The 12633-nt window shown below is 44.8% G+C and overlaps 1 protein-coding gene and 1 pseudogene across 3 annotated transcripts in view; one reads left to right on the forward strand and one right to left on the reverse strand.

Annotated features, from left to right (window-relative positions):
- Positions 1 to 12633, reverse strand: part of AREL1 (apoptosis resistant E3 ubiquitin protein ligase 1) — a 44386-nt gene that overhangs the window by 3756 nt on the left and 27997 nt on the right. For all 3 annotated transcript variants that reach the window (XM_005212026.5, XM_024997737.2, NM_001076165.1), the window contains 12 exon segments: positions 10374 to 10543; positions 10026 to 10206; positions 9576 to 9823; positions 8001 to 8078; positions 6786 to 6927; positions 6532 to 6653; positions 5480 to 5555; positions 4818 to 4927; positions 4060 to 4239; positions 3762 to 3887; positions 1672 to 1801; positions 1526 to 1584 (listed from right to left, as the gene is read on the reverse strand). In XM_005212026.5, the coding sequence (XP_005212083.1) occupies positions 1526 to 1584; positions 1672 to 1801; positions 3762 to 3887; positions 4060 to 4239; positions 4818 to 4927; positions 5480 to 5555; positions 6532 to 6653; positions 6786 to 6927; positions 8001 to 8078; positions 9576 to 9823; positions 10026 to 10206; positions 10374 to 10543 (1622 nt within the window).
- LOC101904254 (transcriptional adapter 2-beta-like) lies at positions 11417 to 12484 on the forward strand (annotated as a pseudogene).

Raw genomic sequence — 12633 nt, forward strand, 5'->3', positions numbered from 1 at the left:
TGGCCTGGGAATACCAGGGGGAAAGTGGGCCCTTCCCCTTCAATGAAGACCCCAGCCCCATTTACAAATTTGTTAGGTGGCCCTTCCTTTCCCCCAAATCCACCCTTTCTTTTATGGACTGAACTTTTACTACTGTCCCTTTAGCTCCACCTCTACTTGATCAGATAAATGAAAAAGAATGCCAAAAAATGAGAACATTAATGACATCAGAGCACTAAACTTCTTGTTGATGTCTTAATTTGGTTCAGGATCCAGCAAGTTACTTAGCAGACTTAGCATCCAATAGCTGTAAAGGCAGTCCCAATCAAGAGACAAGAGAAGCCCAAATGAAGCCTGAGAAGCTTGGTTTCTTCAAAAAGAACTTGCTAACAAGTAACTAAGAGCAGGAAGGGGAGCAATCCTGAGAGGCTGTGCCTTCCTCCTACACACTTTACCAATTGTTAACAAACATTTTGCTTCAGGATAAAATCCACCAGTAGCTGTTTCTCAGCCCCGAAAACGCTGGCACTAGGTAACGGGTCTGCTGGAAACTTCAGGACTGCATTATTTGGATTTTATACCTAAAGGTACAAAATGTGCTGAAAAAGACATTGATTCTTGTTCTCAAAGCCAGTTCAGTTAATAAGAATAAAAATGGTGCAAGACCACCTGAAACTCCTGTTTCCTTTTTTTGGGGGTAGAGGGGGAGGGGGCATACTTCACCGCCTCCATGTGGGATCTTAGATCCCCAACCAGGGATCATATCCATGCCGCCTGCCTTGGGAGCGTAGAGTCATAACCACCAGGCCACCAAGGAAGTCCCCTGTCTCCCCAATTTTAAAGAACTTCCTCACTGTAGCAAACAGTTTAGAGAAACTTTAATAAAGGCTATAGGACGTTAAAGCTAATAACTTTCGTTACATGTATCATGTGAGCAGCAAGTAAAAACAAACCGGTTTTACTTTTGGCCTACACCCGAAGTTCATGGAACTTCAAGTCTGCTCATTATAGCAAGGTATTTACCATCTTACAGTGCATTCCGGTTGTCACAGGATCTAAAGGAAGAATATATTAACTCTGTAGTGTTGTCACCCTAAGCTATGACAGGCCTCACATCCTTTGGATTGTCTCCTTCACTAGAATGTGGCTCCATGAGCCCCCCAGTTCCTCAAAAGCACATGCCATATAGGAGGCACTCAATATAAATAGTCTCTGAACAAATAAATGCTTCTAACGCCTTAAATCAACTTAAAAGGTCACAGGAGTTACAAAGACTGTACAAGATACCAACATTCTTTACTACTCAACCAGTACCAATAATATTTGATGAGTAAATAGTCATTATTACTATTCATCAATAGTTATTCCACATTCGAATTTTTTTAAAGCTGGAGAAAGGGTCAATGCATGAAGAGTAACAAAAGTGAAACCAACTCCCAAAGGGCTTTCCTGCCGCATCTCGTAGCAGAAGGCGCAGGACGCTGGTTCCTGTGGGCGTAATAAAACAGCAAGCCAGGGACAGGGGGTTCCAATTGTAAGCACTTACCTCAAGCTCATTCTCATCAAAAATAGCCAAGAGGTTTTCAGGGACTAACTCATTCAGGCCTGAAACAAAATACCCAAGTGAAAGCTATATCCACACCATGTGATACAGGTATTTACACCTCAAACCAAGAGTCAACAGAATCCCACCTTTTAGGAAATGTTCCACCTCCTCTTTCACTTGGCTGGCCAGTCGATACTGGGCCAGCAAATTTAAATAGAAGATTTTATTCGCATTGGTGACGGGAGTTTGAGCTCCACCTGTCATAAGTTCTACAACCTGAAAGAAGAAGCAAAAGACAGGGAGAGCGTGTGGATGGGAGTTTAAAAGACGACAGCTACCCGGCATGTCCCACAAACAGCACATTACTGAACTGCACCGCTGTCACACGTTCCTGCTCTGCATTCAGGTTTTCAACACACTTGGTTTTACTCAGTAACTAAACTTCAGGGTTCCTACCACTATTGCTGTATTCTACTCACTACTGTTTCTGAAGCGGGTCTCTCAGGGAGTCTTCTCCGACCTGGTCAAATAGTGGCGATGCAACAGGAAGATATGTATGTTCCCTTGTTAGCAGCACTTTAACATTCCTCTGGTCCAAAATTAAACCATTACTGACCTCTTCTCTTAAACCCTTGAGACAACTGAGGCTCTATAAAGCCAGAAAAGTAGTAAAGAAGCATAATCTCAGAAATTCCAAGACGTGTACAGATGTTTCCCTACATTCTTCTGTTTCTAACGTAAGGCAATAGAAAAAGCCATGGCTTGATACTTGGAGACTAACTTGCTATGGGGTTTCAGTCACTTAGCTATTTGGACTCCCGGTTTTTCTATCTGCAAAGAAAAGGCTGAACTGTATGATTTTCAAATAGAACTGGCACCCTCCTCTGATAAGCAACTCCTAAGGGAGCTTTGAGGAAGCCCTGAAACACAGTTTAAAGCCACCCTGGAAAACCTGTGCCCAACGAGCAAGACTGTCTTCACAGGTGAGTGAAGGCCTCCATTTAGTTACAAAATCAGATTTTAAGGTCCTGACCGTGGCATGGGAGGGACAGAACTTTGGTCCAGAGCAAAGATTCTCAATGGATCTAAACATGTAAGACTTTTTCTATTATTGTGCACAGTTCTGGTTATTTTTATTTTACGTGTGTAAGCACTTCTATGGCCCCCCACTCCAGTACTCTTGCCTGGAAAATCCCATGGATGGAGGAGCCTGGTAGGCTGCAGTCCATGGGGTCGCTAGGAGTCGGACACGACTGAGCGACTTCACTTTCACTTTTCACTTTCATGCATTGGAGAAGGAAATGGCAGCCCACTCCAGTGTTCTTGCCTGGAGAATCCCAGGGATGGGGGAGCCTGGTGGGCTGCCGTCTATGGGGTCGCACAGAGTCGGACACAACTGAAGCGACTTAGCAGCAGCAGCAGTAGCAAACACTTCTAACTATTAGCCTAAGTAGTAAATGACTAAGATTTAGTATTCATATCAAATCCAAATAAAATCAGTACTCCCCTAGGCCTGCAGATCCTAATTCAGTCTTCTATTGACTCGAGATGCCTTGCAGTGCTGGGTCAAGAAAACGGGCTCCACCCACACAGGCGTGAAGGCCAGCAGCTAAGACCCTCCCAGGGCTCACAAGGGTATCTGATTATCAGTTCAGTGCTATCAGTGATCACAAACTTTCAGTCATTGCTATTTTGGTTTCAATTATTTATAACTGCAACGTCAGGTTTGTCATGATCATTTGATATTATTTAACCCCAGAATGCAAACAAAATCACATGTGCATCAGAAATACTTTTGGCCGTTTTCTAATAAAAACCTTAAAAATAAACAGGCACAGTGTTAAAATGGAAGTCAATTACCTCCCTGCCCCTAATGTTGAGACAGACACTGTCATCCCTTCCAAAGTGCAGTGACACTTCACTATCACTTCGTTCTTTTTCTACTGGAAAGGAGGGATGAGGGGGATGGATGGTATATGTGTCTCCGGTTCCATTTAAACAGGCCAAGGCCATACAATGTGGGATATAGTGTCGCAAAGCTGCACTGTCCGATACGGCTGTCACTAGTCACAGGCAGTTAATTTAGAAATTCAGGTATTTGGTCATACCAGACACATTTTGGGTGTTCGAAAGTACAAACAGAGAACACTTCCATCATTGCGAAAGCTCTACTAGACAGCCCTGATACAGAGGAGGCTGAGAAATGGGACCCACAGGCTTCAGTTCTCTGTCTCACCTTATCCAATTGACCTGATTTATTATATTTCTCTTCTGCGAAAACCAGCTCCATCTCACTCATGTCATTGTTGAGGATGAAACAAACTTTAGATTTGTAGAATTCTGGGTCATCTGTTTCAAAGTACTGAGGAGACAAAAAGACACAGAACACATGACCACTCTCACCCAGAAATAAAATTTGTAACTGCCTGGAACCACTTACCCCTTCAAACCTCAAAAATAATAAACAGAGGTTGGAGAGATTCCAGAGTTAATGGCCAGGGGACTTAGCAGGAAACACATATCTAAGACCTTACCTTGTAATGCATACGTAGTCCTATGATTTGGGCCAAGAAAGAACGGGTGAATCGAGCTCGGACCAACTGCTTGTAGGCTCCTCCTAGAGCGGACTCATAGAGACACTTGCCCACCAGGCGCCCTGCAAACTCATACATCTTTAGGCGCAGATGAGTGGGGCGATTAGGGTTAGGGTGCACCTGTCAAAGAGAGATAAAAGGTCCTGGATCGTTTTTCTTCAAGCCTAGTTCTGGAAAGATTCTCCCTCCACAACTCTATCCCAAGGGAGCAAGAATTTCAGTGTTAGGATCAAGGAGCCCATCCAAATGGCATTGTTTGGTAGCCACCACCGAGTAATTCAAAGTGACTGGAGGATAAAGGACAAATATGGACTTACAATAAACTGAAGAATCTTCTACTGATTTTGTGGTCACTGGCTACAAACAGAAGTCAATCAGTGGATGATATAATGCCTCTTCCCTAAACCAGAACCTCTTTCAGCCAGAGTCTACTTCCCTACTCCCCTAGTCAAAGACCTTGTACAGAGTTCAATTGCTTCAGGGATGTTCTGAAAGTGGCTTAATTATTAAAATACTAAGGAGTAGAACAGCCTCTGCACTATAATGCTTTTTATTCATCTGTCTGCATTTTCTCTTAGAGATGAAATAAGGAAGACAAAGAGGGGGGAGGTAATCTGATTAGTTCAAATTCTTACTAGTCTCTCCATCCTAACACAATCCACACTTTGCTCCCACCCCCGGGGAAGTCACAGACTCACTAATGCTTGGTTGGTGTCACTGAATCGGGTGAACAGCTGATTGGTGGTGTCAAATAGTGCTTTGCAGATTAACTCAAACCATTCCCGACGAGGCCCTCCCCAGTCCAGAGCTGGAAAGTACAATAAAAATCAAAAGTGATGCTGGCTTATCACCTTTTATCATTTTTGTTCATTTATTCATCATTTTATACTCCCTGATCCTTCCTCCCTCCATTCCACCACATTGGTGTCCAATATTCCAACCCACCTTAACTGTGGACATTTTTTTTTTGAAATCCCACCTCATTCTGTAGGATTAAAGGTATTCTAATCACTAAGCTGATGCGCTCTAGCGTGGAAACACAGATCAGAGATCCCAGGAACTGCTGCTTCTCTTGGTACTACAAAGGTTACTCTGCCCTTCTGCTTCAAACTCATAAGAGCTCACCTTCCAAATCCTTGTCCGTCTGTGTTCTACAAGCTCAACCAAGCCATCTAGCCAGTAAACACCACCCTTTTGGTCTTGACTCATGACTTCTTTTTCCCTGGGAAAAAGAAGCTGGAGCAGGGGTGGCAAGCATGTGTAGGAGGGTTGTTTTCAGTTTCTGTGGATGTCGTGTAAGGAGACAGGGAGGAGTGGGAAGGAGAGTTAAAAAAGATGAGTGGGAAATTTCAAAACTGACCTTCTTCATCCTGAAAAACCACTTCAAAGTTCTTGCTCCAATCTGAGATGGAAAAATTCCGAGTGGCTTTCAGAGACTGAAAAGCAGTAAAAGAAAAGAAATTGTCAGAACACTGGCCAGTGCCTCTTGGGTGTTAAAGACAAAAACACAAGAACATTACCACTGTCCATTTAATAGTCAGAAGTATTTGGAAGCAATATGTTACTCAAAAATAAGCTTTAACAATACCATCTTAAATTTAAAATGCACATATCTCCAGAAGAAATTTAAGATAAAAAAAATCAAATTCATATTTATACCATTGCCTGACTGGAAAGTTGAAACTTTATTTCTTAACAGTCCTCATTTTATTAATGAGAAAACTTGAAATAAAAATGGCTCAAATCAGTAAGCTGTCAGCAAGAGAACCAAGGAGTCTTGGTTTTCAGTAAAGTACAGTCTACCCACTAGACATCTTAACCCACAAGGCTAGGTTCAGACAGGGAGCCATGCCACAAGGAGAAAGTGGCTGAGAAAAGGGGTTTCCAGTCACACCTGCCAGAGCCAAACATCACAAACACTTTCTGGACAGGGACCAAAGCCTTCTCATTGTCAAGGAATGTGAGAACTATGCCAGTGTCTGTGCAGTGGAGACAGAAACACATCAGGTGTTCCTTTTCCATCAGACCAGAGTGACAACAAAAATCATTTCCTTTTAATCCCGTAAGAGCTCTTCTTAACCCTGGGATTCAAGAACAGGAACTTTCTTCTGCAACAACTTAATACCTGCCTTCCATAGGAAGTCCATGAGATTGTTCGGGAACTAGTCAAGAACAGATTTTACAGCCAATGTGTCAACTAGTCTCTCCCCTCAATTAACATACCTCCAACAAATCTGCCCCAAATTCAGTATAGCCAAACACAAAGGACAGCGCTTAACATGTTTAAAGAAGACAAAGATGTGTGTTTCATAAAAACAATAACCTGCAGGATATAACCAAATAGCACAGAGGTTTCTAGCTGGAAATTTTTGGTAACTGTTCAACTGCTGACATGAAAGAAACTTTACTCACCGATTCCAACAAGGCATGTCTGCTGACCTTCAGGGTGACTTTAGAATGTGGTCTTTTCATATGTACCTGCCGAAGCTCTCGATGGAAAAAATTCACCTTGTCCTGAAAGGTCTCGGAGCCTCCTGAGGAGCAGCAAGATCCATCATGATTACAGAATCCTTACAAGTCCCCTGTGTAGGCCACCCCTACATCCTCATGTACTCAGCGTATCTGGGGTCACTGCCTTCCCCATCAGACTCCCTGTCCAACCTCACCTATGTTCTTGTGGAGCGAGCGAATAAACGTGGCCGCTAAGATGTTCCTCTCCTTACAGCTGAGCTCCACAGGAGGCTGAATGCCGTCATCCACCACAAGGGTGAGCAGCTTATGGACAGGGTCAGGGCCAAGGTATGAAAACTAACAAAAGGAAAAAAAAAAAAAAGAGTTACTCTGTGAAGCCCTCAAATCCACCAAAAATCCTTCACATCCCTACCCTTCTGCACCAACCAACAAAAACAAGTTAAGCCTATTTTATCCAAGTAAGTACCTACCAGGAGTACATTTCCTTATTTTTCACTTCAGGTGGGGGGTGCAGCTCAGCGGTAGAGCACATGCATTGCATGTATGAGGCCTGGGTTTCATCCCCGGAACCTCCAGGCATTGATTCCATTTTGAGACTTTGTCCTCTACCACTGTGCCAGTGGTAAAGAACCCGCCTGCCAATGCAGGAGATACAAAAGATGGGGGCTCGATCCCTGGCCTGGGATGATCCCCTGGAGAAGGAAATGGCAGCCCACTCCAGTATTCTTGCCTGGAAAAGTTCATGGACAGAGGAGCCTGATGGGCTAGAGTCCGTGGGGTCACAAAGAGTCAGACACAACTGAGTGACGGAGCATGCTCTATGATTCAGATTTTATTTTAAACTGAGTCATAGAGACCACCTGTAAGGATCACAGGCAAGGTAAGTAAGGATCACAGGTAATACTACAGACTTTCAAACATAAAATATAAGAAGTGTGAAAGCTGTAAGGATATGTAAAACAGCAAATGAATACCTGAATAGGTTGGGCAAACTGGCTGGAAGAAAATGATTTGCCAGTAGATTTCAAAAGCTCAGAAATTTAAAAAAAAAAAAAAAAATTTTTTTAATAGATGAGACCACTGGTGCTGAAACAGTTAGTTTTGGCACATTAGGAAGCCAAGTTCAGGTCAGAGCTCCAATACTCTCTCCATTAGCTTAGTCTTAGGGGCAGGAGAGAATTGTTGAAGTATTTTGACTTCTACTAACTACTGTTTCTGTAGGCATGTGTCCTCCTACAACTATTGCCTTCATAAGGAGGTAGCATCTGCTTCTTTATTTGGCAGTGAATCCTGTGTGCACAATGAGAATTTCCAGAAACACCAAAAGCCCTTCTGGGAAAAAATAAAAGGTTGAGATGTTGGGAGGCTGAAGCCTGTTCTACATGAACCGGATGTAAGGTTTAACTTACTTTGGTTCCAGGGCATACCCGGAAGGTGTAAAGGCGCCAGGGAATGATTTTCAGGTAGAACTCCTTCACTGAGAATTGCTGGAGGACCAACACACAGAAAATGAAATGAATGACTAAGAGGTTCTGTTTGGGTATTGTATTTCAAATACCTGTCCCCATCCGTATTTTCCAGGATAGCCCTTTTCCTCTCTAAACAAGGATAATTTAGTCAGGACTGAAATCAAATAGAAAACATCAATTCCACCTAAAAACAGGCAAATTTAAAATATTGTTGTCACACTTTCACAAAGTGTGACATTGTCACAATTTCACAAAGATGTCTCATAACCTTAATACTCAGGTCTTACTACCATTTCCAAATATCTGAGATCAGGTTTTCACTTTACAAGTAGAGAACATTTCAAAATCAACATTTCATTTCACTACAAACAATCAGACTCTCCTCCTGCTTAGCCAGATACTTCTCAGAGAGACTTCTTCCAAATCAGTGGACAGGGAACACCAGTGGCCCCTGCCCACTGCTTTATCCCTATCAGAATGCCAGCAAGGATGTGCTGGGGATGATGGTGTCAGGGCGGGTGGGGGGAGTCGCATACGGAAGAGTTCACAAAACCCTATATGTAAGAATAAAAAGAAGTCTCTTGCCATTCAAAAAAAAGAAAAGACAATGCAATAACTTTTTAAGCTAAAAAGACCCCTCTGTTATCTGAACAAATAGTAGGTCAGGTTTTTTTCTTGATTTTTAAAAAAATTCTTCATTAAAGAACATTTCAAACACATACTAAAGAAAACAGTACAATGAATTATCACCAGCTTCAACAATAATCAATTCATAGCCAATCTCACTTCATCTCTACCTTACCATTTCCCTCATAGCCATTCCCCAGGACAAATGAAGGCTAGATGTTTAAATGATGAATGGTACACAGTGAAGTGTTCTGAAGTAGAACAGAATTAGAACTCAGTTTTTGCTATGAGATTAAAGGAATGTAATGGGATGGTTCGAGTCTCGTTTTTCTGAGGTCTGTATAAATAAGCAAAATACAAACACTAAAAAAGAAACTCCCTAACACAAAGTGTCTCTCAGCTCAGGGGCCTTGGGAAGTTCACCTCCCTTGTCTCTGCCAAACTTTCTCTATTCTAACCCTGTACCCCGATGATGACATCTCTTGTGGTTTCACAAATCACAGCATGAAAGATCAAATTGTTCCCAAACGGCACAAAGGGCCAACAGTGATTTTACCCTAGTGAGAAATTATTAATGGTTAAAAGTAGCTTTCTTTAAAACTCTAGAGCCGTGCCTTGAAAAATCTTCCCAGGAGCGATCAAACAGCAGAACGCCCCAGGTGCTCGAAAGTACCAAGGCACAGACTCTCTGGACAGAGGTGTAATCCAGTCCAAGCCTGAAAGAGGCAGAAGAGGCGGTATAGCCTTTTGCTCAATGGGAAGCCGTCTCTTAGTATCCCTGAACCCCCACAAGGTGATGATTGCACCCTGATTCTCAGACCATTGCTGGGTGGGTTTGGTTACCAAATATGAGCAGGCTCGGGCAGGGACAAGAGTGGGAGTGCCAACCTTGGGTGACACGTAGCAGTACACCTTCTTCGGTTTCTTCACCTTCTCAGGGGTGTGACACTCAGAGGGTGAGTCTTCATCTTCCTCCTCCAGAGCTGTGGAGGGCCGGCGCTGGGCAGAGCTCGTGTGCATGGGTGGGAGGTGCCACGGCGTGCTGGTGCAGTTGGCAGCATTATACAGATAAGCTTCAAAGTAAATGCTCACTCCTGAGGTGGACACGTTGCGTTCAACGATATTCCTCTCGTTCTCTGAAGTGCAACAAGGAATAAGGTTTAAAGTGCAAGACAGGAGAGGAAACTGCCCATCACCAGACCTTCAGTCCACAGGTCTCTAAACCAAGTTTTGGTCCAAATACCAAATATTTGGGGTGGGGGGGTTAGATGACTGCAGATGTGCAAAGGACAAGTGGCTTGGGAAGAGGACTAATTCACAGCTCTCCTCTCAACTCACCACTTAGGACAATGATGTCAAATTCACCATTGTTGATTGGCTGGTTTTGGTATGAGATGCAGGCATGGAAGCAGCCTCGAGAATGCAGGGTGAGCCGCAGGAATACCTGGCAGGTCTGCCGGTTGGACGTCACTGACTTCTCAAATGAGACACCGGTACTCTCCTCTTCCGGAGGACCAAGCTACACGAGGAAAACGAAGCCATCACCAACCACACATAATTTTCCCTGCTTGTGCAGAAATTTACAAAGAACTTTCCTACTTTGAGCTAATCTAAGTCTCAGAAGGCTGGCACCATGGTCAGGGAGAAGGAGACGGATCAAAGTGACCTAGATGGGAGCCTGCTCACCTCATGAATGGACAGGCTGTAGTTGTGCTCATCTCTCAAGGATGTGGAATTGTTGGTAGGGTTGTCATATTCATCTCGGGGCACTATTTGAAGAGTGTGTGGCTGCCCACAGGTCAACACCAGGGTAGAAAAATGGCACACAATTTTGGTCTTGGAAGGAACCACCATTCCTGGAATAAAGACAAGGGAAGGTAATGTCAGAGAGGTGATTTTCAGGACACAGAGATCTACTCAGTCAGTGAGTCCTAGAAAGCTGGGTGCCTGCCCAATTCCTAGGGATAAACAATACCATTATGAGCCAGAGAGAAAGAAAGAAAACAGAGAGATTAACTCAAATGAACTTCTGGGAACTCATTTTTACAAATTCCTATCTACTCCAAGCACTAACCACAATGACAGAATAAATTGGAGGAAACAGAAGTGAGAGTTACAGATATAGTGCCTAGAATCCCACTGGGAACCTACAAGTGAAACTGGCCTTAAAAATAAGTGAATAACTGTAACACAAACAAATCTTAAATATTTAAGGGCAAATCTAACAAAACCCATGGAAGACTTGTATATTGAAAACTACAAAATGCTGATTATAGAAATAAGTTCAGAGGCATACCATGTTTATGAATTCAGAGACTCAACATAGTAAAGATGCCAATTCTCCCCAAATGATATAAGGTTTAACACCGTTCTTTGTTTCTAGGTTTAACACAGGTCAGTTCAGTTCAGTCGCTCAGTTGTGTCCGACTCTTTGCGACCCCATGAATTGCAGCACGCCAGGCCTCCCTGTCCATCACCAACTCCCGGAGTTCACCCAAACTCACGTCCATCGAGTCGGTGATGCCATCCAGCCATCTCATCCTCTGTTGTCCCCTTCTCCTGCTCCCAATCCATCCCAGCATCAGGGTCTTTTCCAGTGAGTCAATTCTTTGCATGAGGTTTAACACAGTTCTTATCAAAATCTCAGAAAGATTTTTTGGTAAGTTTAGGCAGTATTATTCTAAAATTTATATAGGGGGGTGGCTGTGGCAGCGGCCGCGGCAGTTTCACTGGAGCACGGGGTGGCGGGGCCTCGGCGGCGGAAGATGGTGGAGCTCTGCAAGAAGTACTGCGTGTACTGCCTGGCTGAGGACACGGCAGCTCAGGTCGGCGCTTCCCGGAACCCCCAGGAAGTGATGGAGCATTAAGTAAGCATGTACATTCACAGAAACCTGGGGAAGGCCTGCATCCCCAACACCATCCCCACCTGCCCCAGTGGGGGCCCCCTCTATCCCAGCCTCATTACCCCCTTGCCTCCCCTAGACATCTCGGTGGCCGAGCAGCAGCAGCAGCTGAGCTACATGCCACTGCGGGACTACTAAGAGATTGAGTACAACCAGGACGCTGAGAGGCTCATCAGCAGGCTCTCGGTCAACTATGATGACAACGCCGTGGAGATCGAGCTGAAACGTGCGTGCACGGACATGTACTGCGCAAGCTCCGCAAGCGGAAGCGGCACAAGAACATCGCGCGCGACTACAACCTGGTGCCCGCCTTCCTGGGCAAGGACTAGGAGAAGGAGCAGGTGGCGCGGCACAAGGTCACCAAGGAAGAGGAGCTGTGGCCGCTCTACCAGTTCATGTCGTGCAAGGAGTTCGAGGACCTGTTCGAGAACATGCACAAGATGCTGCATGCCAATATCCGCGAGCGGTAGTGCTACCGGTTCAACGGCATCACCAGGATGGAGGAGTCGGCCTCAAGAGCGAGAAACACAAGGCGGCGGCAGCAGAGGGGAGCGCCAAGCGCGGCGAGGAGGACGGCTGGAATGGCGGGTTCACGGCCATCGAGCACCTGCCAGGCTTCCAGCTCCTGTTGGACCACAAGAAGGTGCTATGCAGCACGCTGAACCTGAGCCCCGCACGCTGCGTGACGGTGAAGACCATCATCAACAAGGACCACCTGCAGAAGCACCAGGGCATCCCCTCCAAGAGCCGCCTGCCCAGCTATCTGGACAAAGTCCTCAAGAAGAGGATCCTGAACTTCCTCACTGAGAGCGGGTGGATATCCAGGGACGCTTCCTGAAGCCTGCCACCCTGAAGTTCTGCCACAGCGAAGAGGGGGGGAAAAAAAAAGCTTTGTGAGCCAAAACGAAAAGGGGGTGGGCGGGAGGGGGAGAGGAAACGCTTTTCCGGGCCCCCCACCCCCACCCCGACCCCACATTGTTGCACTTCTTTTTAAACAAATCGAGTTCTTTTTTTAGGGTATCAATTCTTTTTAAAGTCCTATT

Source organism: Bos taurus, chromosome 10, assembly GCF_002263795.3.
Source record: "Bos taurus isolate L1 Dominette 01449 registration number 42190680 breed Hereford chromosome 10, ARS-UCD2.0, whole genome shotgun sequence".
NCBI classification, from domain to species: Eukaryota; Metazoa; Chordata; class Mammalia; order Artiodactyla; family Bovidae; genus Bos; species Bos taurus.